Below are 23762 nucleotides of genomic sequence, written 5' to 3'. Positions count from 1 at the left end.
AACAGCTCCTTTCAGTTTGTTTCAGAATGCTCTGAATTCATTCGGGAGTGCTTTCCTTAAAGGCTGCAACGATTCATCGAAAAACTCGAATAATTCAGTTGCAAAAAGTCGAAGGCAAAATCTCTGCCTCGAAGATTAGCAGGGATCATTTTCGACTCTCATTTGCTGACGGCCACGTCACTCACCGGGCTAGGTCTCTCCTTATAAGGCCGTGCAGACTCAAAGTCACAGATACTACAGTAGAACGTGAGGATGCGTCATTGTTTAATAAGATAATCAGTCAAATACTCGGTTATAAAAATGTTCCATAGCTGGAGCCATACAATGCAGACTGAACTTGGTTCGTTTTGCATTCACATTACATTTTGAAAGTGGATCCACTGAACTTCTTGCTCCATTTTCAGTACTGCTGGGACATCCGACCAAACAACGGCGTCACAGTGCGAAGTGGATCGAGACTATGTCAGGAGGCTCGAAATTCATTTGGAGTGTTTGCATTTGAATGAGCACGAGATGACACATTTGTATTGATCATCTGAAAGCAGTTGCTCTCAAGCGTGGCTCATTTGTATCGTCAGTGAAACAAATGACAATGCTGTTACGTTGGCGCTCGTGACCACAACAACAGCGTTCGGGAGCGCGGACCATCCAAACTCAAAAGTAGAAGCGTTTGAAGATGCAAGTCGTGCCCATCCAAACGCATTTTCTAAAATGTAAACTGTCCCATTCATTCATAAAAGGTGTAAGTATTACAAAATGCTGTGTGCTTTTGAAGACAACAAGGACAACGTGTGATGAACAGGGATGGCGTTCAAAGCACTTAAATTCTAGTGAGATGCTGCACCGCCTCGTCCCAGAGACGGTGACTCACCTCGAGCTTCTCTTTTGTTTGTCTGCCTCTTATTCCATCCCTCGCTCACGGTCATTCACCCCCCCCCCCCCGAAACACCACCCCGACGCGAGGAAGCCAGCCGATGTGAGGTCGAATGTTTTCACAGGCTTGTCATTTTCTTGGAGCGCGTCGACGACGACCTGCTCAGACACGATCGCCAGCGCGGTCTCGTGCGTACGGAATCTGCTAGCCTTGGCGGTCGCGTCATCAGCCAAGCATATGAATTGTCATAACGGCAACAACGATAATTATCTCCATTGAAAGAGTGGATTTCATCTATTGTCACCTTTCACAATTTCTCTAACCTCATGTAAAGCTGCCTATTTACAGTTTTTGTTGCGCTGTAAAGTTCTTTGTGGTTCTTTCCATCAGTCCAGCAGCCTTTACAAGGTTTCAGTCTGTCAAACATAACCTCTCCTGATCAGAGTGTTGCGCTTTAAACAAACAAAAAAAATAATGCTGTTGGTCTTCAAACCTCTGAATGGTGTCGGCACTAAACATTCAAGACCTTTTAATCCATTATCAGATTTCTTCATCAATTCTCCAACTGCGTGTCATGTGACGGTCATCTGACCGTAGTGAGCAAAACCGGCTACCGCTAATGCTAGTTGAACAGCGTAAGAAAACATGGCTCGTGCTAATAACCCTGAAATTGCGGCGCCTCCGAGCTCATTAAGGTCGGCAGTATCGGAGCCTTTGGGCTCCCGGGTTAAGAACGGAGATGGACATCGTGTAATCGGCAAGACTTTCCCCCCCCCCCCTAAGTACGTCAAAAAAACGTCAAACGTTCATATTCCTGTATCGAACTGTGGGTCAGAAATCGAGGTATGAATCGAATCTGAACTGTGGCGTATCATCCCGGTCTTATTTATAAGACTAGACTGTACACTGGCCCACGGTGCAGAATGATTCTGGTTCTGGAAGTTATCATCACACCAAAAACACAACGTGCTCCTATTGACGCTTTGGGTTTGGATGAACAGTCGGCGCCCCGCCGCCGCAGCAGCGTGCCGCCGTCAACAAAGACCCGGCAGCAAAAGTTAGTGTTTTGCAGTCCGGATCCTGTTTTGCCGAAAGGTTGTGTCCGCTCTCCCGATGGAAGCAGCCAGTCACGAGTGAGGCTGCTCGCTGTCAACCATCTCCTGCTTTCATCTTCACAGGCTTGTCTCTCCCTTTTGTCCATCGGCCCTTCTCCTCTGCTAATCCTTCCAGCCCATTTCCTTCCCGACGCTCCCGCTGTTTTTTGCACTCTTCTCTGGCTCTTGGCAGGGTAATTACGAGCTCAGGAGTTAGACTCTGAACCGTGTGATCCACGTGGGCACAGGTGCTCTTTTGGCTCAGACTCACTTTGTGGGATTGGATCTTTTGGCCACACACACACAAACCTTTGAGATCGTTCAAAAGTCAAATGCAAGAAAAAGTGGAAATTGTTTTGTTTCTTATTAGGGCGGCGCGAAGGCCCTCGCCGACAAATTGATCACCGTTTCGGGGGCCCCAACATGAAAACTCACCGTTTTTGCGAGTGTGTGTATTATGGAGAAAATTCTTGTCTTTTAGGGCTCCCCAACCCACAACCCCCCCCCCCCCCCCCCCCCCCCCAAAAAAAAAAAAAAAAAACTCACTCTCGCCTCCTGGAAAGAAATTAGCTGCAGCCAGCAGTTTCGACATGAAAGTAGGTGGACATGTTCTGTATGTCACAACGGGATGCACGGAAAAGTCTCAAGGCCCCTGCCCAAAATCCAACTGGAAGTCGGCCATTTTGGTCTGAAGAAGCCGATTTCGGCAAATTCCTTTGACAAAGTTGCCCAAATGAGTTCCAATCAGTAGCAGATGTCCTAGACAGACGGCTAACGCTAAATTGCTGTGATTGTGTGTTTTTGGTTTGTTTGTTTTATTTTCCTGGCGGGACGGCGTCCGACCGGTTAGAGCGTCTGCCTCACACTTCTGAGGACCGGGGTTCAATCCCCGGCCCCGCCTGTGTGGAGTTTGCATGTTCTCCCCGCGCCTGCGTGGCTTTTCTCCGGCCGCTCCGCTTTCCTCCCGCATCCCAAAAACATGCATTAATTGGAGACTCTGAATTGCCCGTAGGTGTGAATGTGAGTGCGAACGGTTGTTTGTTTTGTATGTACCCTGCGCTTGGCTGGCGACCCGTTCAGGGCGTACCCCGCCTCCTGCCCGATGACAGCTGGGATAGGCTCCGGCTCTCCCGCGACCCGCGTGAGGAGAAGCGGCTCAGAAAATTGATGGATGGATGTTTTTTCCCCCCCCCCCCCCCTGCGCCAGCTAGTATGATGTCCAAGTTAGATCTTTTATGCTTCGTTATGAAAAAGGGCGTTCCTTTTGAAAATTCAGCCCCCGAGGCCACTTCAACTAAGGACCCCACGGTATTTGGTGGACATGACTATCATAACATTATGCATGAAAAAGTCTCAAGGACCCTTGTTCAAAATTGAACAGGACGGGTGCTATGTTGGCTTGAAGCAGCCATTTTGGGGAAATTCCAGGGTTCGTACTGAGTCTTCCAAAGGTATCGATGGGTCATTTTTCCAAGCTTTATTGCAGATTATTTTGAGGATTTCCCTTGAAAGCGAGGATGCAAGAGCCCTTTATTGTTGTTGCCGTTAACACAAAAATTGGCACGCATGTTCATCACAACCAGAAGCGTGGACAAACAAAATCAATGCTTGCAGGTGCTCGGCTATTTTAGTTGGAATTTTTGTACTGTTCAGTTAACTTGAGATCGAAGTGTATTATGCAAGAGTAGCGCCAGATCCCTGCGAGTCCACGTGTGTGATTCCCTTTTCCTAACGTTTCCATTGTTTGTTGTTGTGCCTTTTCGAAGGGGACTTTCTTCCATTTTCTGATTGGCTCAAATCGTCAGGTTAGGGTGCCACCGGTAAGTTGGACGGAAAAGCGGCCATTTATCTGAGGGCATGCTTTTATTTTGTTTTCATTTATTCCCGTTGGAACTCGACTTTCCGCACATGCCGGCACTTTCCGCGTCAGGGAGATTCCCCTTTTGCCCCTGCTTCTCCGTGGCCGTCGACTTCCTGCCTTTTTGCGCACAGGCCGACGGCGTCCGGATAACCTCCCGCCCCGGACGGCGGGCAGCCGTCGCCGATTAGCGGCCCGCTCGCCTCTCGGCATCGTCGCCGTGCCCCTCAGTCACAGACGACCTTTGCGAGGGCTAAATATAGACTTTGCAAAGAATAGGAGGAAGGGAAGGGTGGATGCACAGAGTGGGCGGCGCGCTACAGAAACTTGTTGCTGACACCCTTGGACGCATGTTTTTTTTTTTTTTTAAGCTCAATTTGTGACTGCTTTGGAACTATCAGAAATATTTCGCTCTCAAAATACAGGATCTGTCGTCAGGTCGCGTCTAAAAAGCATAAAGTCTATTTGTTGAGTCAGATTGCGGCTGCCGGCAAGCAGAGCATACTTGCGTACGAGTGGACACCCGGTGGTGCACAGCATCGGTCGGGGCAGCGCGGAAGCCTCAAAGCAAGCGTGCGTCGATGTCACGTGTAGACAAACAAACATTCGGCGTGACTATGAGAAGACGAAGGACGCAAGCACGCCGACAACATGCAAACTGGAACCGCACTGGAACGCCGCAGCCGAATTTCAAACTCCGAACCTCAGAAGCGGGAGGCAGATGTGCCGACCGTTAATCCACCGTGTTGCCTCACTTCATCGTTTTTATGAGGGGGGGAAACGAATATTACAAGGTTGAACTTGTCAACTTAAACATAGTATAGTTGAACTATGTTGTTTATGAACAAAAACATATTTGCTTTAAGATAAGGATGCGGTCAGGGTGCACAAATACGAACGAGTCAACGCTCACACAATGTAAGACGACATTCTCGTAATATTTTGACTTTTTTCTTTTCTAGTCACGACACCCGGCTCCCCCCACCACCGCCGTGTGCACAACTTTACCGAGCATTCGAGTACAAGCTGGTTTTCTGAAACTTAACGCGAATCTGTGCATCAACAAAACTCTATGCAGCTCTGCTTACCTTTTGACTTTGTCATGATTGTGTCACACAGTGTCGATAGTCAAAAGTGCCGGGAAAGCTCGGTGTGGACAAAATTGAGACGGGCTCGCTGACGGACGCATTTTCAGAACTTGTCAGGTGCGCTTGATATTATACAGCGTTTTTAATATTAGTATCATTTCGCACAGTATGTCCCCTTCTAGGTCCATTTTGCTAGCATAATGCTTTGATCTCGCTTGAATGAGCCTGTCGTATACAAAAAAAGTAACAGCCTCCATCGTGAATACAAAACAAGTTGTGCAGCATTTTTGCTGGACGTCTCGGCGTCAAGTCTGCGTCCAGATGTGCGCTGATCCGCTGGCTCGCCGCCCAAAATGCCACAAACTTCTTTTTTTGGGGGGGGGGGGGGGTTCTGTAATTGAATCCCATCTAGTCGTGAGTCAGCCGCTTATTTTTAGCGCTTAAAAGCTTGTGTTGCCAGGCGACTGCGTCCTAGGGAGGCGGCGGCGGCGGCGGCGGGCGGGCCGCCGTGAAAGGGAAAAGAGAGATGCCAGCGAGGGAGGGAGACGCGATGGGCGAACGACAAAAGCCAACACGCCGTGAGTCAGCGGGGGCGCGCGCACGTACGTGCTCGTCCGTGGGCGTGATTGCTATTCCTGTGTTCTTTGTGCACGTGCACGTGCGCCGCGCGCCCACGCGCGAACCCACTTACCTCGCCCACTAACCTGCCGTACGTGTGCGTGCGTGCGTGTCGCTGACCCACGGCGCCGCTTACGGGGGCCGTGCACGCGTGCGCCACGTGCGCGCACGTGATTGGACCCCTTGACAGGCGGGTTTTCCAAGAACCTGATTGTCTCCAGGCTGAATCGCGCTCATCCCTGCTCTCTCTTTTATAGAAAGATGCGGGATGGATGGATAGATCAACTGATAGATAGATGGATGGATGAAAGCCACGGGGCACGAGGAGGAAGGATTTTCCCCCCCTCCCAGTGGAACGGCAGCCTGTCTAGAGATAGTGCTGTGCGGTCGATGTCGTGAGATGTGCCTTCCTCCTCGCTTTGTCCAGCAGAGACATTAGGGATGCCCTATCAGATCAGGAGAAGCTCATCCATGCTCTTATCTCAAGTAGGCTTGACTATTGTAACGGTCTTCTGACCGGACTCCCCCGAAACAGCATTACACAGCTGCAGCTCATTCAGAATGCTGCATCTCGGGTTCTGCCCAGGACAAAGAGGTCAGAACATATTACTCTTAACTCTCACGTCTCTAAACTGGGTCCCTGTGAGCTTTCGAATAGACCTCAAAGTTCTGCTACTGGTCTATGAGTCACTCAATGGTTTAGGTCCCAAATACATGAAGGAAATTGTAATGAAATATAAAGTCAGTCTGGCTCTGAGAGCCGCAGACTCGGATCAGATAATGACGCACAGAGTCCAAAGTGAACGTGGTGAAGCAGCATGTGGCTGTTACGCTGCACACACATGGAAAACGTCGCTAAAAGAAGTCAAGTCAATGTCAACGTCTTGAAGTCCAGGTTGTCTTTGTTTTTAAGCGGCTTTTTATTTGTCTCTTTATTTTAAAGTGCTTTTGATCATCTGAAGCACGTCGAGTTACGACTTTAGGTCATGTGACATCACAGCTGTCGGAACGGAATCCGTCATGAAAATCCATAATCCCCTGTACGTGGACGCTATTAAAAGGTGTATTTGGTAGCGATTCGTAGCTTCTGTGTAAAAATCATTTAAAATTCCTCATTTCTGTTCCAAATGTTGCGATATCAAAAAAGTCCACGTTGAAGCGCTGATGCCGGATGGTCTCTCTTATTTTTAGTTTCGGTGTGGAATTTTCCCCGCGGGTCAAAGTGGAACCGTTTGCCACCGTTTCTCACGAGGGCCGTCCGATGCCAATTGATGTCCTCCTCCTTGCTTTTTCTTCCCTTTTTCCTCCCGTCCACGTGTTAGCGCCGCTAACCCGGCCAAGAGGACGTCTGTGACGTCGCCGTTTTGGCGGCGTGTTGATAAGGAGTCGCCGCTCGCTCAGGCTGTAAATGAGCCGCCGCCGAAATCGGAGCGGTGCTGGCAGAATGTGCCGAGTCAGCACGCGCACTCGCACACATTTAGACACACGCGCGGAAACTAGAAATTGCACAAATATATTTTTTTTGCAGACAGAGTACAAGTACAGACACTGATTACAGTATAGATATTATGACGAAAACGTTTTTGGGGAGAGGGAAGTCCGGGCGTCCCTGCTAAAGCTACTGCCCCCGCGACCCGACCCGGATAAGCGGTAGAAAATGGATGAATGGATGGATGGATGGATGTTTTTGTTGTTGTTTTATTTTGAAAATAAAACCTTTATTGATCATGGCATAAGTTTCGCTCCAACGTTTTATTACTATTGTTATTGATTGTGTTTTAATGTGTACGTGCTCGTCACTCAACATATGAATTGATTATTGAAATAATTGTTATTTGCAGCCCTACAAACATTCACGCTCTCACACACACACACACACACACACACGACCCGTGTGGGCCCAAAATGCGCCTCAGCCACCCGCCGGCTCCTCGCCGCTTCTTACGGGCTTTTCCCGACATGGTCATAAATGACAAGCGGGCCACAAAAGCAGTTTTATGTGGGCATGGAAAAAGTCATCATTGTTTTAACGGCCATCTGGGCTCCCTATTATCATACCTTTGACTCCGGGAGGCCATTTTGTCTGCCAGGTGTGCGTCTTCCTTTTTCTTTTTTTGATCTGCTGTTCATGTTCCCGTCAGCTTTTCTGACACTGGCCCAAAACATTTACGGGCCAATAAAGTGCACCAGATGAGCTCACTTAACTTTGCGCCATATCTGATTTGTTTTCATTTGTTTTTGTTGAAGTGCGTATGTGGCGCGATGTAACAAACACCTGTTGGCCCTGAGCGGAATGCGGCCGCTGTTGCCGTGTAGATACGACGCGTTTGTGGAGTGTGGGAAACTGATTGCGAGCTTGGCACTTTCTTACGCACATGCAAACACGCACGCAGAGCGAGCAGTATTGTTATATTGTGCCCATATGTTTCCCAACCGCAGCGCTGAGCCCGGCCGGGTGCCCAACACATCTGGTCTTGATCAGGTGTGTGTGTGTGTGTGTGTGTGTGTGTGTGTGTGTGTGTGTGTGTGTGTGTGTGTGTGTGTGTGTGTGTGTGTGTGACACTAAGGTCGTATTTTGAGTCTTTTACCGCCACCCACCACCGTCCACAGCTCTCCCCCGTGCTTATATTTTGTCTGCACCTTGTCTGCACCCCCATTCGACGGCAATAGCGGCGCACCGGCGATGCCGCCCGCGCTGGCGCCCGGCCCGACTTTTTCCCGGCAACCGAGCCGAAGTCGGCGTGTTGCGTTCCAGCTATTGTGGTACCGAGAAAGCCGCTGCGAGAATGAAGATTCTGGAGCTGCGACTGACTCGTAGTGTTGTACGCGGACTTACCCACGGAAAACAAAGTCATTTGGTATTTTAACAAGTTCCTAACTCAGTTGCTCAGAAGCACAGAAGTAGATTGACATAAACTAAAAAGAACACTCAAAGATTTTTAACAAATCAAATTTGTAAAATGTAAGAAGGCTTCACGCGTGACGATAAAAAATGGCCACATGCACTGGAGCTACTTTTCGCCATTTATTAGATTACAGTAATATCGACCAAAGTGTTGGATTTACTTCATCGGATATTCTGCTCCGCCAACGCAAATAGCGGCAAACAGCGGCGTTAGCGCCACGTGCTAACGAGCCATCGCGTCAGCGTTAATATAAAAAGTAACAAAACTTCCTTTTTTGTTTAGCCGACTTCCTGCTCCGCTTTTGTGAACCGTCCTCCATCCTTGTCTGTGTTCCACCGGCAGGCTTCGCCTTCCCCGAGTGGGCCTACAAGCCCGAGTCCAGCCCGGGCTCGCGGCAGATCCAGCTGTGGCACTTCATCCTGGAACTGCTGCGCAAGGAGGAGTACCACGACGTCATCGCCTGGCAGGGCGACTACGGCGAGTTTGTCATCAAGGACCCGGACGAGGTGGCCCGCCTTTGGGGCGCCCGCAAGTGCAAGCCGCAGATGAACTACGACAAGCTCAGTCGCGCCCTCAGGTCAGACCGCAAAGCTGTCGAAACGTATTATCGGTGCGACGTTTGTCATTTGGCCCTTTGCGATAATGTGTTAGTTTGGAACTGTTCCTCTTTTCCCACGAGACAAAATCCGATTTCTTCCATTTGATAGAAGACTGAAAAGTGTGGAAATGCTGACTGTAAGTCCTGCGCCGCTCTTTGTTCAGCCATTGAGATTCCCGCAATATCGCGAGCAGGCGACCGGCTTGCAACCTGTGTGCACGCTCGCATGCTTTTAGATTTGTTTCCAGAGGTATATTTTATGACAGTGGAAAAACTCTGAAGACCGACACGCTTTTCTCAGGATGGAAAAGAACTTTCTAACATAAAAGATGGTTCATTAAATGACGTGACACTTTTGGCGAACAACGGAGTGGACACCGGGACTTCTGTTTCTCATTTCTCGGGCGGCTCTCGCTCATATTCTTCATTTCTCGTCTGTCGCGCGCCTGAAAACCCGTCCTGTTCTGGTCGACGCTAAAGAGGAGGAGGATGGCGGCCGATTTTAGAACGGTTCTCTGGGCTTCGTGGCGCACATGTATGATGATGAAGTTGTTGTCGTTGGGGTTGAATTTGGCGGACGGTCTGTTCTCTCGCTGCACGTGACACACACACACACACACACGCAGGGTTTGTCATCCGTGTCGCCTCCTGTGTTGTAGGTCGGTGTGGATTCTGTTTGGCGGCTGATTTGCGCCGTCTCGTTACACACGCACACGTGCTTCACACCTTGTTATACGTCAGCCCTCCTCCGGCCCATCTGCGCCTCATTTTCCGCTCTTCCTATTTTTCGTGCGGAGCGGGAATGTCGCTGGGACTTCGGCGCACGCTCGGCTCGGGGGAGTTCGAGTGGTCTTCAAAGCGAGACGGGGTCGTCCGATGTTGACCCGGTGCCGCGTGTGTGTTCTTTCGTGCGGGCGTGTCAGACTTTTCCGCGAGGCTTTCCAGGAGCCGTACGTCGGTCCCGACTACTCGCGCGGGGCCGACGCCGCCCACGTCTGGCTTTTATTTAGAGTGCTCGTCGCCTGGATACACTCAGCGGACACTTGATTAGGTACACCTTCGCCGTGTCGTAAGATCCAATCCGCAATCCGCCTCTCCAACAACAATAATGTTCACGACAAATCGGATGTCTGTTTAGGATGCGCGGTTCAAATTTGGAAAAGTCTTTGAAATGGCCACAATGACCCGCTTGGAACCAAGACGGCCGACTTCCTGGGTCTTTTCAGGCATGGCCTCCTGAGACATTTGTGAGTCTACCCGTGGTAGACGAGCCCAGCGAACGTCACGTTGCTCAATCCGGCTGGCTTTGGGGGCTGAATTTTCAAAAGATTTCAGGGTCAGTTGTGTCCTTTGTGGTGAGTCATCAAACTTCAGCACCATGCTCACACGCAATGAAAGCAATTTTACATTTGCAATTTAGCGTGGCCTATCTGTAGAGTATGCACGCTTCAAATTTGGTAGCGATCGGACAAAATCCTTGGGTCAAATCCCCTTTGAAGGACCCCTGGAAAGTGTCCTCTTCAAAGCAAAACGGCTGACTTCCTGTCTTTCCATGCATGCGAAGTCAAACTGACTTTTTTCAAACCTCAAGTTGCGCTGACAACAGCCAGCTCGATGCGCTCATTTGCTGACTCCCACGTCACTCACCGGGCCAGGCTCCGCCTTTTAAAGTCACGCACACTCAACGTCGCTGATATTATAACGTGGAACGCGGAGATGGCGTTGCTCCTCACATATGCACATTTTTGCAATACCAAATCAATTATTTTCCAATGACTCATTGGGATAATCAGTAGAATAATGAATTGCACAAATATTTGACAACTGCAGCCCTTGCCTACCAAATTTAACGTCGCTAAGTACAATTGGCTTGGAGGGCTGAATTTTCCTAAAGATCGGAAGGGTTCTACTGGGCCAATTTTTGATGTATGATGTATGCAAGCCACACTAGATGTCATTTATTATCAATTTGGGTCCGTTTTGGAGTTTGGGAAAGCCCTCAAAATGGCCCTTTATTTAGCCGAAGGAAAGATAACGACCAAGCAACGAATCAATTTGAGATACGAGCCCTTCGCCGAAATATCAGGGACGGTTCTCGGCGGGTTACAGTGCAAACGTCGCTCCTGGGTTGGATCTCATTAGATGGTGTCGCTAAAGAAGTGACAACATCAAAGGAACAAGAAGTATAAAAAAAAAAAGAAAAAAAAAGAAATGTAATGCAGTTGTTGACATCAGAATGTGTGAATGCAGCCAGCGTGTGGAAAATGTGAATAAAGCCCTCTCAGAATGAAGCGTTCGCCTTTCACAATTGGAGCGAGAGACGTTGAATCAAAGTCCGGAGGCTCGCTTGTGTGACTCACGCGGGGCCGTTCGATCATCTTTTTCGATGAGCTGTCAGCCGCTCGCTCTTCACTCCTCCACTTTCTCTGATGGTGACTCACAGCGCCTCACTTCCTTCACGTATAGAACCACATGTTCTTGCCGCGGGGGTCGGAGCGGGCGTCGCCGCGTCCTGGAATGTCGCGTGAATTGGAGAGGAGGAGGATTGAGGAGGTGTTGGTTGGCGGGCGGTGCGATGACGTTGTGCTGTTGCCCCCGCAGGTACTACTACAACAAGAGGATCCTCCACAAGACCAAAGGCAAGAGGTTCACCTACAAGTTCAACTTCAACAAACTGGTTCTGGTCAACTACCCCTTCATTGACATTGGCTCTGGTACGTGCGCGCGCGCACACACACACACACACGTAGTGTAGTGTAGTGGGTTAAACCCAAAATTTGCGAGGAAGTGATCGTTATTTGTAAATATCGTCACCGACGGGTGGAATCCCCGCATCTCCAAAATCACCCTACATTTTAGGGGGGGGAAAAAACAAAAAACAACTTTCTTGAGTTACCAAAGATGCGTCATTCAAATGTTATTGCTATCATTTAGCGTTGCGCACCAGCATTAACACAGGGCCCCGAAATCATGTTCAATCACTGATTTAATACGCTAAAAAAAAAAAAAAAAAAGAGAATTGATTATGCTTGTCAGGATACATCGCCGGTGCCAGTAGTCCTCACATTATGCGCTCAGATGAAAAGAGCTTTAAGACGTCTCAAAAGCGAAACTTTGTAAAGCGCTTTGGGCGCTGTGATGGTGTCGATAAAGCGCTCTATAAGCGCAGTCCAGTGACCATTTATCCTCCCAAACGTCTTTCTCAAAGGTCGTAAGGCCGCGAGTGATGCGATAAAGAAAACGACGGGCTGACTAAGCGACGTAATGGCCGCAAATTCATCTGTACCTGCGTCTACTGCACCGAAGCATTACAGCTGTCCATCGTGAGCAAAACAGACTTGCTCAAATGTATCTCACCTATTTTCCACTCGCTATTGTCTAAACATCCAGACTTTCAATCTTGAGGCGACATAATGCCGCACGGCTCCCGCAGAGTGAGGCAAGAGGCGGAGTTTTCAGTTCAAGAAAGTTCTTAAGCTTTTTACAACACTTTAAATTGGTTAATAATACGTCAAAATAACAGATGATGTGGGGACAGACCAATTGTATGGATTTGAGAAAAAATATGAAGTTAATTGACCATATTTGCACGAGGCGATATATACCTTTTTGTCACGTCTTTGTCTGATGGTGTTGTGAGATTTTTCTAATCCAGCAATATCGGACGAGCGGTTGCGATTTGTTGTACCGAGTCGGTCGTAGGCTTGAGGCCGTAAAAACAGTTCTACAAGTGTCAACAAATTAGGATTACTTTGTTAATTGAATAATTCAGCTCCGCCAACACAAATAGCAGAAAACAGTGGCGTTAGCCGCGAGCACGACGTGCTAACTAGCACCCCCCCAAAACAAATGAAATAATGCAACTTGTTTTACTGTTTCACTTTCACAGAGCAAGTTGAACAAATCAGTCCATCTTTACGTCATTTAGTGGGCACTTTACGACAAGGAAAAGTACACAAAGTAGTCCGGAAACGCAAGATGAAGCCGATGGACGCGTCGGTCGGCCGCGTTAGCAAGTTGGCCTTGTGCGCGCTTCTGCTCGTACACTTAATGTGTCATTTAATCACGTGAGCGCACCTGGAGGTTTGCCGCGACATCTCCGGGCTTCTCTCCTCGCCTTCGTCCTCATCCAACAACCATTCTTACGTACTTCGAATCAAACGTTATTTCTGGACGCGTGTCTTTCTTTTAGTTTTGAACGACCGCTCCAGCGCGCCGCCTCGGCACGGTCGCGAGGCTAATCAGCAGCGTGGCTAACGTGTCATGTCAGGCGGTAAAGCACTTGATCGGCATTATTCTTTTAGCGATCGACAAATGGCGTCGTGATGTGCGTGATGTCATCATGTCATCATGACAGCCTCCCCCACACGCCGCCTCCCCCTCAAGTGGTCTCTCTGTGTTCTGTTCCAGTGTAAACGGGCCCATATGGAGCTGACTTAAGTGCGGCACGATACTTTAATTATAGCGTTCGTGTGTGTGTGTGTGTGTGTGTTGGCCCACGCGTGTTGTGATGTTACAGGCACACACGCGTGCCCACGTCAGTCCGCGCTGATTGTTGCGTACACACACGGGCACGCAAACGTGCTCATCATCTCTGTAGACGCGCACGCACGGATTGGCAGTCCGCTGGGGGAAGGCGAGGAGCAGCGGCAGCGGCGAGCACAACTTTCCAGTATTTAATTGTGGCATGCGTACGCAGACCAGAAATTTCTTGCCGTGCCACAGTCTCGCTGGAAGGAGTGCCAGAAAAGGAGGGTTAAAGGGGGGAGGGGCCTCTCGGACCCTTTTTCTTCAACCAGTGGGGGGGTTGATGAATACAATTAATCAATTGTATTGTTTACAGTGAACCCCAGTTTATCACGTGGGTTATGTTCCAGACCTGTGATAGGTGAAAATATGCAATATAGAGAGACCATATATATATATTATATATATATATATATATATATATATATATATATTATATATATGTATATATATTATATATTATATATATATATATTATATATATATATAATATAGAGAGAGAGAGAGAGAGAGAGAGAGAGAGAGAGAGAGAGACGATTTTTGATATCGTTTTACCCCTCTTCAAACTCTGCTTTACACGCTCAGGATATTTTGTAACCGATACGATGACAAGATGGAGCAAAGTGTCTATTTAAATGACTTGTTCATTTACGGTATATACTTACTTGTGTACTCTAGACTGAGTATTTCCAAAAATATTCTACTACTCAGGTCATGCATTCTAATAAGTCGGGTCAAACCAACATTACAACATGACAGAAATAATGGCTGCTAAATTACTGTAATTAAATTACTTTATTGTCATTAAATTACTTCACACATACACACCGAAATTTTAGAGCATGATTCAACACAACGCCAGGATGTTTGCGTACAACTGTTAGTGCTAGCACTAGCTTGCTCGGCTACATAATGTTTAAAAATAAACTCGCTTTTGGATTCAAATATACGGCATACGACGGCGACGCAGAGTAACTTTTCTTTTGCGGAGCCGATCGGTGACGTCAAGGATCGGATCGCCGAATTGCGACATTAAAGCCGATCGGCATAAAATGCTAATTATCGGCCGATACCGTTCAAGCCGATCAGATCGGTGTAAAATCTACTTTAAGCACATTCCAACTTTTTAAAACACACCTTTAAAGTATTCCTTAGCGCCGCTTCAAGAAATAAGAGACTATTAGATAACATCGCTTTAAGGAAACGAAAAGAAGACTCTTGTTCGGAAAGTTCTCCAAATTAGATGCCGAGCGTGCTTGCTTCAAGTTGTTTATTTGTCTCTCCCAGTTAAAGTTGTGTAAATCTGCCACATGAGACAAAAGAGAATTCAACATTTTCCATTTAAACATTGTTCAAACAAACCATATCATTTGGTGTACTGAAAGTCTGCTAGCTTAACGCTAACATATAAAGTGAAAGGCCATAGACAGGCTTGTGGAAATTAGCAAAGATGTCACAGTCAGGATAAACCTTCAAACAACTACTATGTCAACACACGGAGCAGCGTTACATTTAACAAAAGAGAATTAAACATTATATTTCAACTCCAAAAAGTTTAACCAAACGAAGTGCAAAATTATTCAGAGCGCTTATTTTCACATTATCTGTAAAGAAAACAAATCCATTATTTCTGTGGAAATTGACGTTATTGCTGCGGAAAAAAACTGTTTCAAAGCTTGTTTGGTATCAGGAGAAGCCCCAGAAGGCAAAACAGCACAAAAGCAAAATTAGTTTGAAATGTAATTGTCATTTGCTTTTTCATAAGGGAAGAGGGCGGAAAAAATTGATTAATATCGGAAGTTGATGTCTTGTTGGGGGCCGGGGGGGGGGTTTAAAGGCCGTATCGCCCAGCCCCCCCCCCTTCGCCTATGAAAAAGCAAAGCGGGGGGGCGGGCCGGGCGATACGGCCTTTAAACCCGCCGAGGCGACGTTCAGCTTCCAGCAAACGTCGCCTCGGCGTCAGATGCATCCATGCGACGCTTCTGGTATTTTTTGTCGTCTTCTCGCCCACAAATTCCCAAACAAGTAAAGTTTTGTTTGCGCGGCCAAAATCTCACATGGTTTCTCGTATGATTTGTTTTGGGGGCGGGGGGAATTATTATCTGTTCCAGAAAATAATTAGAAACACAGCAGCAGTGAGTCACCGCGAAAGGACGGCAATTATTCACGGCGCTAAGTGGTCCCGCCTCACTCATTGTGACGTCTAATGGCTTCCCCGCCCCTCGTTGCAGGTCGCGGCGTCCCGCAGAGCGCCCCGCCAGTGCCCACGGGGGGCACCCACTTCCGCTTCCCCTCCTCCACTGCGTCGGACGTGCTGTCGTCCAGCGAGGAGCTTCGCAGTCCGGGCCTCTTCAGTAGCGTGGCGCGGCGCATGGCCCGCGGTTCCGTCAGCGACTGCAGCGACGGCACCTCCACCAACTCGGAGCTGGAGGAGGCGACGGGGGCGGAAGAGCGGGGCATGGGTCCCGAGAGGGCCTTCAGGGGGCTCCTCCCGCCCCGCCTGCCTCACGAGTCTCTCTTCAGGCTCTACGGCGCCGCCCCCAACCCGGCGGGGCTCCCCAGGCCTCACAGGGTCCACGCGGATCCGTTGTCTCCCTTCCCGGTGTCCCCCCTGCCGGGCCCCGGAGGACTCCTGGCCCCGACTCTTTCCCCGGCCCTCTCCGTGACCCCCACCCCGCACCTGCCTTACACCCCCTCCCCGTCCCTCCCCTCCCCCATGATGGGCTCCCACTTCTCCTTCAACCCGGAGGACATGAAGCACTACCTTCAGGCCCACACCCAGTCTGTCTACAACTACCACCTCAGCCCCCGCGCCTTCCTCCACTACCCCAACATCGTCATCCCGCAGCCCCACCGCCCCGCCCTGGAGAAGCCGGCCCCCCACCACCTCCACGGCCCGCCCCTGCCGCTCTCCCATTCGCTGGGGGGGCAGCCGGGGGGGGGCGGCGGCGAGGAGGCCTTCAAGTTCAAGCTGCAGCCGCCGCCTCTCGGGCGCAAGCAGAGGGAAGCGGGAAGCTCGCTGGCGACGGCGTCGTCCTCTTCCTCCTCGGCGGGACAGTCCTCCTTGTTCACGGCGGCGCCCAAGATCAAGGTAAGACCGAGAACAGGAAGTGATGTCGCGAGTCCCTTAGACAAATACAAAGATGCCTCGCTGAGCCGTGGGGACGTTCCGTACCCCTTTTTTCCAGACCGATACCAGTAGGAGTATTCACTCCGATCTCACGAGTACTTTTGATACATAACGTTTCAATTTGCTTCATGACTGATTATTGTGAGGGGAAAAAAATGACTTTTCTTTCTTTGTGACGCGAATGATGAATCGCCGTGTCAAACCGCCGCAGTGTAGTGCCAACTAGTGGCGAGGAGGACTTACTCGAGCTCAGATTATAATTTTTTGCCTTACGTATCAGTGGCAGCCTTCACCAGTGCCCGCTACCTTGAAATAAGGTCCGCATGGGCCTGATACCCATGCCCGGTATCGGTACTCGATTGAGCACTGAAGATGGGAGATGCGGCAAACATTTTATAGAAGACTGACTTTTGATTGCGATCTATGCAAATACTCAGTGGTGAGACCATCAGCAGCTCAAGTTGTTAAACACGACCCCCCCCTAACCCCTGACCCCCCACAGGTGGAACCCATATCCGACATAGAGTCCGAGGAGGAGGTGGAAGTGACCGACATCAGCGAGGAAGACGAGCTGAACCCCGAGGATGACGACATCTTCGCACCTTTGTCCCATCATCAGCTCCACGATCATTCCAGGGCGAACGGCGGCCCCTGCGCCCCCCACCCGCAGCCGCCCTCCCGCCCCGACGGCGACCTGGACGACGACGACGACGACGACGACGAAGTCTTCAAGACTCCGGCCACCCCGCCTCTCGGCGCCGGGCACTCGCCGTTCCCGCTGCTCAGCCCGAAGACGGAGCCGGCGGCGCCCGTCAGCCCCGGCGGCACCCGCTGCATCCCGCTCAAACTGCGCTTCAAGCGGCGCTGGAGCGAAGACCAAAAGATGGAGGCGGATGGCGAGCGGGACGAAGCCGAGGACAAGAAGGTGAGGGCCGAGGGGCGCGAGGAGACGCGGGAGAGGGAGGGGCCTGTGGACAACGGGGCCGGGCGGGGCCTGATTTTGGGCCTGATGATGCCCCCGCCGCCCGCCCAGCGCCGGGCCAGCTCGGAGCTGCAGAGAGCCACGGCTCAGTTGTCCCTGGAGAACGCCGGCTGCTGAGAGTCCGAAGCTACATGGCAACATTTTTCTTAACTCTGCTCACAATGTACTGTAAACGCAATACGCGCACAAAATGCCAACTTGTGGCCACCAAATGGGTATAATGTGCGCACGAAACAATTTGTTGGTTTCATATCATCGTTCCCGTGAGCAACTTGGCGCTTCGGGTAAGAAATTGGAGGAGATCGTTTTCTGGCATTGACCCCAAAATGGCGGACTTCCTGTGTCATTTCGTGCGTGGCTCCTGAAGACTTTCTTGTAGGTGGACTCATGATAGACGTGCCTACCAAATTTCAAACTGGTTTCAGGAGCAGTTCGATTTCGTTTTTAATTCCAGGGGATCCCTGGAAATGAGTCCTACAAAGACCAACTGCAATACGCGATACCGCCAGCGGCACCGAATGTTTTCTAGAAGTAGGTGCGCGCCGTTTGCTTGCCCAACTGTCATGGAATGATGTGCGTTTTTATTTTGTGTGCACATACCTCATTTGTGGCCACAAGTGTGTGGGCTTCTTCAAAACGAAACTGACAGTGCTTTTATTGTACAAAAACCCTACAAAATTCTTGATAGAATTGATTCCATCCACCTGATTTCTCTAGTTCCACCTGCGGACTCATTAGCTTTGATTAATTGGGGGAGGGGGGGGGGGGGATATATATTTTTTAAATCACACCTGCAAAATGTCATTTTCCTCTACTTAGAATTGACTCCATCCACTGAGATCTAGCTCCTTAATGCTCCTGTCTCATTAGTTTTGGTTCATTTGAAAATTAAAAAAAATGTTGTTTTTTTTCCACCATTCTCCCCCAACTCGCAGTTAGTTCTTTTTTATTTTTTGGTACAAAATTTTGGCTAAATTTAACTCCATCCTCGGGATCTAGCGATCTAGCAATTTACACTCCTGATTCGTTAGCTTTGATTCATTTGAGAGAGTTCAACCAAGAATTTCGTAGGATTTTGGACAAAAAAGCTTTGTCCTACTCCATTTTTCAGCGGTGACCCAAAAAGCTTGAAAAAGCTCTTTTTATTTTTTTTTTTTTTTTTTTTTTTTTGTACAAACTCCTACTTAAGTCTTGGTCGAACTCGTTGTATCCGCTATGGTTATTTTTTTTTTAAGATTTCAATTCGTACGCTAGTTACATATTTTTAAATCGCCATGTCGCCCCTGAGAAATGTCACTTTTCCACTCATTATCGTGCTTCATCTTCACCAAATCCTACCTGTGTTTCACTATTCCGTGGCCACAAGTGGTCATTTTGTGCATGTGTTATATCTGCATTGTGGCCCCAATTTTGGGGCGGGGTCACACACTCCTCCAAGGACGACACGTTTGGCCGATCACAGTCAAATAAATGGCTGTCAGTCGTGAGCAGCAAAGGTCATCGGACCCTTTGGGGGCAGGTGGCGAGACCTCGTTCGGTTGATTTGACAGAAGTGCTTCGTGGCGGTTTGCAAGATGGCTTCCAGACTGAAGAGGAATTCCTGGCGTCGCGGCCGGGAACATTCCGGACTTTACGGAACCGCTTCTTCCTGGACGGCGGGGACGTTTGAACACTTTCAGGAAGTGACTCAGACTCGCCGGCGGCCATGTTGAGCTGGCGGGGCGGACATTTTGTCCTTTCTGCTTACTAAGAAACTTTTGAAGAAAGCGTTTTTGGAGCTTTGGCGAATCCCGTCGTCATTCCCGTCGTTTCCAAAGACTCCCGGCTTAGCGTGTCACTGTGTTTTTTTGGGGGGCATTCTGCTTCGCCGAACCTCTTTTTTTGTTTTTTCTCTTTTTTTTTTTTTTACTGGCAACGAGCCCGGGGGACCGACATGGCTTTGTGGGAGCGCCGCTGCCGCGAATGTCAAAAGCGAAACTCAGGCAGAGAGCTTATTTTTCATGACTTCAAAAATTATATTTCCAATTTAAATCCAATCAAGCGTGCCTTTGAAAGCACCATGTGCCAACATGCCTTCTGTTTTTAAACATCAAATTACACATACCATATATATTTTTGTCAAAAAAAAATATATTTCAATATGGTCATTTGATACAAATCGGCAAACAAAGCTTATTTTTCATGCTGAAGATGTGTGTGTTTGTGTATGTGTGTGTGTGTGTGTGTGCGTGTTTGTGTATGTGTGTGTGTATATATATATATATATATATATATATATATATAAAATTGTATATAACGGCCATTGTATTAGCACATCTTTGCCTTCTCCGCGCAGCAAAACGGCGCCATCAGAGTTTATATTTAAATTGTTCCAAATTGAATAGACCGTTAGGAGCCCGCGTCAACATGAAAACAACGCATACATAATTTTGGCCCAAAGCTGGCGCCATGCTCTGATTGGCTGAGACTTGGACTGCGAATCAACACACACACACACGCACGCACGTGTAAGATGACATCACAGACAAGATGGCCATAGAAACGACACACACACCCTTTCCACAAACACACACAGGAAATGACAACACTAAACCTCAGCGCAGCGTGGAGAGAGCGGGACTTCCCATCGCAGGACTCGCTTAGTGTGTGCGTGCATGTGTGTATGCTAGAGTGTGCGCGCCTAGCTGTATATGTGTGTGAGGGAGTTTGTGGCAGTGTGTGCGTGTGTTTGTTCGTGTGCGTGTGTTGGAGTTTGTGAGTGCGTGCATGTATTGGTTTCCACAGTTCCACACACGAAGCCAACTGCGGTCTTGCACGTTTTCGTCATTTTGGTGGGAGAATACGCCATTTTGACTCTTAAAAATGTTATTTTTTTGAAACAAAGCGGATGAAACTTCGTACATTGTGTATTTTTTAAGTGTTTTTTTGTTTTTTTTTCCCAGTAGCAGACAGCGCCACCTGTGTCGGGTCAAGAAATCATCACACCTCCCCACAGACACATATTACTGTTACTATAGTAATGATATTGTATCGCAATATTAACCAGTTTATTTCGTACATACTTTTCGCTCAGCCGCTTGTTGCTTTTTTTTTGGTTCCAGTTTGCACTCTTTCTTTCTTTCTCTTTCTAGTGGACCGTTTTTTTTTTTTGTAACTTTTTTTCTATTTTTTACAAGCGTGTAACCCAGGAAACTATTGTTTTCTCTTTTTAATTACTGTTATTAATGCTGTGTGTATATATTTTTTTTCATATTTGGAGGCTTCTGTAAGGAAAATGTGTTAAAAAAAAAAAAGAAACAAAAAAGAGCATTGTAATGTTCTTGACTGTGTTATTCCACTCGTCGGCGTCTCCTCAGCTGCTGTCAATCAAGATGATTGACAGCTTGGTGGAGGAGGGGGAGGCGACCGCTTGAAGTTTCTCTTTCTGTGTTTCAGCTTCACGTGTAATTAAAACAATAATCAGGGTTCATTAAAAAAAAAAAAGGTAAAAATGGATTGTTTCCTGTGTTTGTTTTGTGTTGGCGCCACCACGAGGTCTGTGGAGAACGTACAGCAGGCTCGGCTCATGCGGCTAGCATTGTGTTAGCATCGAGATAACAGCGTTAGCTACTCACGAATGACACTTCTGAGGCAAATGTTCATTATAAACTCACAATATGGTTCATTTCACTGAGCTAAATGCTAATATTAGCCAGCCACACTTGTAGTGCCAATGTTCAGGACACTATTTGCAGTGCCAGCATGATCTGCCGTGCGCTACTAGCTACAGCAACAACACTAGGACAAAATACGTAGGTCGTACTTATCCCTAATCCGAACTCTAACCGTCACCATAACCTTAAACCTAACACAATTTTACAAGTGGACATCTTTGCGGGTGTACCATACCTATTTTTCTTGTCCTTTTTGTCCTACTGTAGTCACTGTAGATAGTTGTCAAAGATCAAAGATGGCCGACCTGTTGCGCGTACACACCTTAGATAGTGCGCTGTTAGATGCTAACACAATGCTAGCATTAGCCAAGAATGCGTTCTGTCCAGATCTCGCGGTGGTGCTAACGCTAGTTTATTTCAGGCGTTTGGTGGTTTAATGCTGCATTCACCATTAAAAACGCAATAGAACCTTTATGGACTTTTTCTTTTAGATAGCCGCTTTAGCTTATGAACAACACTTAATTTAGGCTTTAGGCTCATTTCACAGACCTAAATGCTGACATTAAACGGCTATGCACAGTGTTAATGCTAGCACATTGCTAGCCCCCTTAGCAGAGCCTGTGTTTTTCCACAAATCTCGTGACAATGCTAACACTGCTGGACAAAAGTATTTCGGTTGCGTGACGATGAAATGCGGCATCCGCCAGTGATGATGTCATGGGCCCCCTATGGGCGAGCTAACAGCTTTATCTTTTGACGAAAGACACTCACACTGCAAATTAATATACTTTAAACGTTTTTCACAGAGCTCAGTGCTAATTTTAGCTGGCTAATGCAGCTAGCATAGTGTTAGCATCCTCACTGCATGTAGCCATTTAATGTTAGCTTGTAGCTATGCAAAATGATCCTCATTTAGAGTTTCTAAATTCTATTTGCCAGTTGAGGACAAATGTTCTTTTGAATGTGAACGTTTTCAGAAAGTGGTACCGATATTGGCACGTGGCTCAAAAAAAGAGCATAAAACAAAATAAGTAAAAATGTCGTGATAGCTTGTTTTGTGTCATTTCCAGCCCTGGTACTCGGCAGCCATTTTGATGCTGTGATATTTTCATGTTTTTTGTTTGTTTGTGTGTGTGTGTGTGTGTGTGTGTGTGTGCGCCTTCTCTTGCCAAGCAGACATTCTCACTTTGTGTCGCGGTACACGGGAATCTTTTGGCACAGATTGGAACTATTTGTGTGAGGATGTATTTTGAGGAGGATGACCCAATGTCGCACACTTTTGTCCTCCTTCGTCTGCCGGAGACAAAAACCTCTTTTGACGTCTGACGAAGATTACTTGCTATAACTAATTACATTTTGATAACTTAATTTTGAATGAATGCATCAACAGGACCCTTGACTGTTCCTGTTTAAAAAAAAAAAAAAAGATTAAAACCATAGGACATTGTTTTGGAATTACCCACATATTTGATGTTGATGTAAGAAAAAACAATTGATAACAAAACATGGTAAAATGTAAATAGATGATTAAAAAATGTTGCATTATATGTAGAAAACAAGATGACCTAATGGCAAATTAGACAATATTGCTTCATTATAATTAATTAATTTATTTATGAATTAATTAATACGGCAGCCGTGGCCCAACGGTTGAGCTCGTCGCCTGCCACCGTGGGGGACCCAGGGTCAAGACCGGACCATCCGCCAACATCCCCCGGACTCACGGCTGTGGTGTCCTCGAGCAAGACGCCGAAATGCTCCCCGGGCTCTTCGGCCGCCCCCCCCTGCTCCAGTGTGTTCCACTAACGTGTGTATGTGTTCACTGTGATGGGTCAAATGCAGAGAACAAATTTCGTGTGCATAAATGCATGTTCATGACAATAAAAAGGTGATTATTATTATTCTTCATATGTCAAACCAAGTGAATGTACTATATATATAAAAAAAATATCCAAAATGATAAAGATGAAGCAGTTCTAAAAATCAGTTTTCTTTTTGTGTTCAAAAGTGAAACCTTTTCAAAATCTCAGACAAACTAATAGATTGCACCTCAAGGTGGCACTTGGAGGTCATTTGGAAAAAATATGTCATGTTAGAGACTTGTAGAATTGGCTCATGACCAGAGAGCACCAATCACAATTCGGCGGTTTTACAAGGAGGAAGTGGTATGGAAGAAAAACAACTGAGCTTTTGCGGCTATTTTTCCAATGCAATTAAAATTGTAATCATGTCAATCTCCAAAAGCCATTATGCTAAGCTAACTACTCTCCTCATTTGTAGTTGCATTGACTTTTTGTGTTGTACATTTGAACAATGATGACACAATTGTCCTTTCAAACCATTCTTATGAATTAATATCACATTTTGTGGTTGTTGGTTTTGAAGCGGCCGCCACGACACGATTGACGGCCTGTTTGGCCTCCAGCCGAGAGGC

The 23762-nt window shown here is 47.7% G+C and overlaps 1 protein-coding gene across 1 annotated transcript in view; it reads left to right on the top strand.

The window, feature by feature from the left end:
- LOC133395816 (ETS domain-containing transcription factor ERF-like) overlaps positions 1-21861 on the top strand; it is a 33355-nt gene extending 11494 nt beyond the window's left edge. Inside the window, exons 2-5 of the mRNA XM_061665026.1 lie at positions 8781-9015; positions 11638-11750; positions 15795-16654; positions 17196-21861. Coding sequence (XP_061521010.1) covers positions 8781-9015; positions 11638-11750; positions 15795-16654; positions 17196-17792 — 1805 coding nt within the window. The 3' untranslated portion in view covers positions 17793-21861. The remainder of the gene's footprint in view (positions 1-8780; positions 9016-11637; positions 11751-15794; positions 16655-17195) is intronic.
- The last annotated feature ends 1901 nt before the right edge of the window (positions 21862-23762 follow it).

This window comes from Phycodurus eques, chromosome 20, assembly GCF_024500275.1.
Source record: "Phycodurus eques isolate BA_2022a chromosome 20, UOR_Pequ_1.1, whole genome shotgun sequence".
Lineage (NCBI taxonomy): Eukaryota > Metazoa > Chordata > Actinopteri > Syngnathiformes > Syngnathidae > Phycodurus > Phycodurus eques.
The sequence above is the reverse complement of the archived record's forward strand: the minus strand, read 5'-3'. Positions and strand labels throughout refer to the sequence as shown.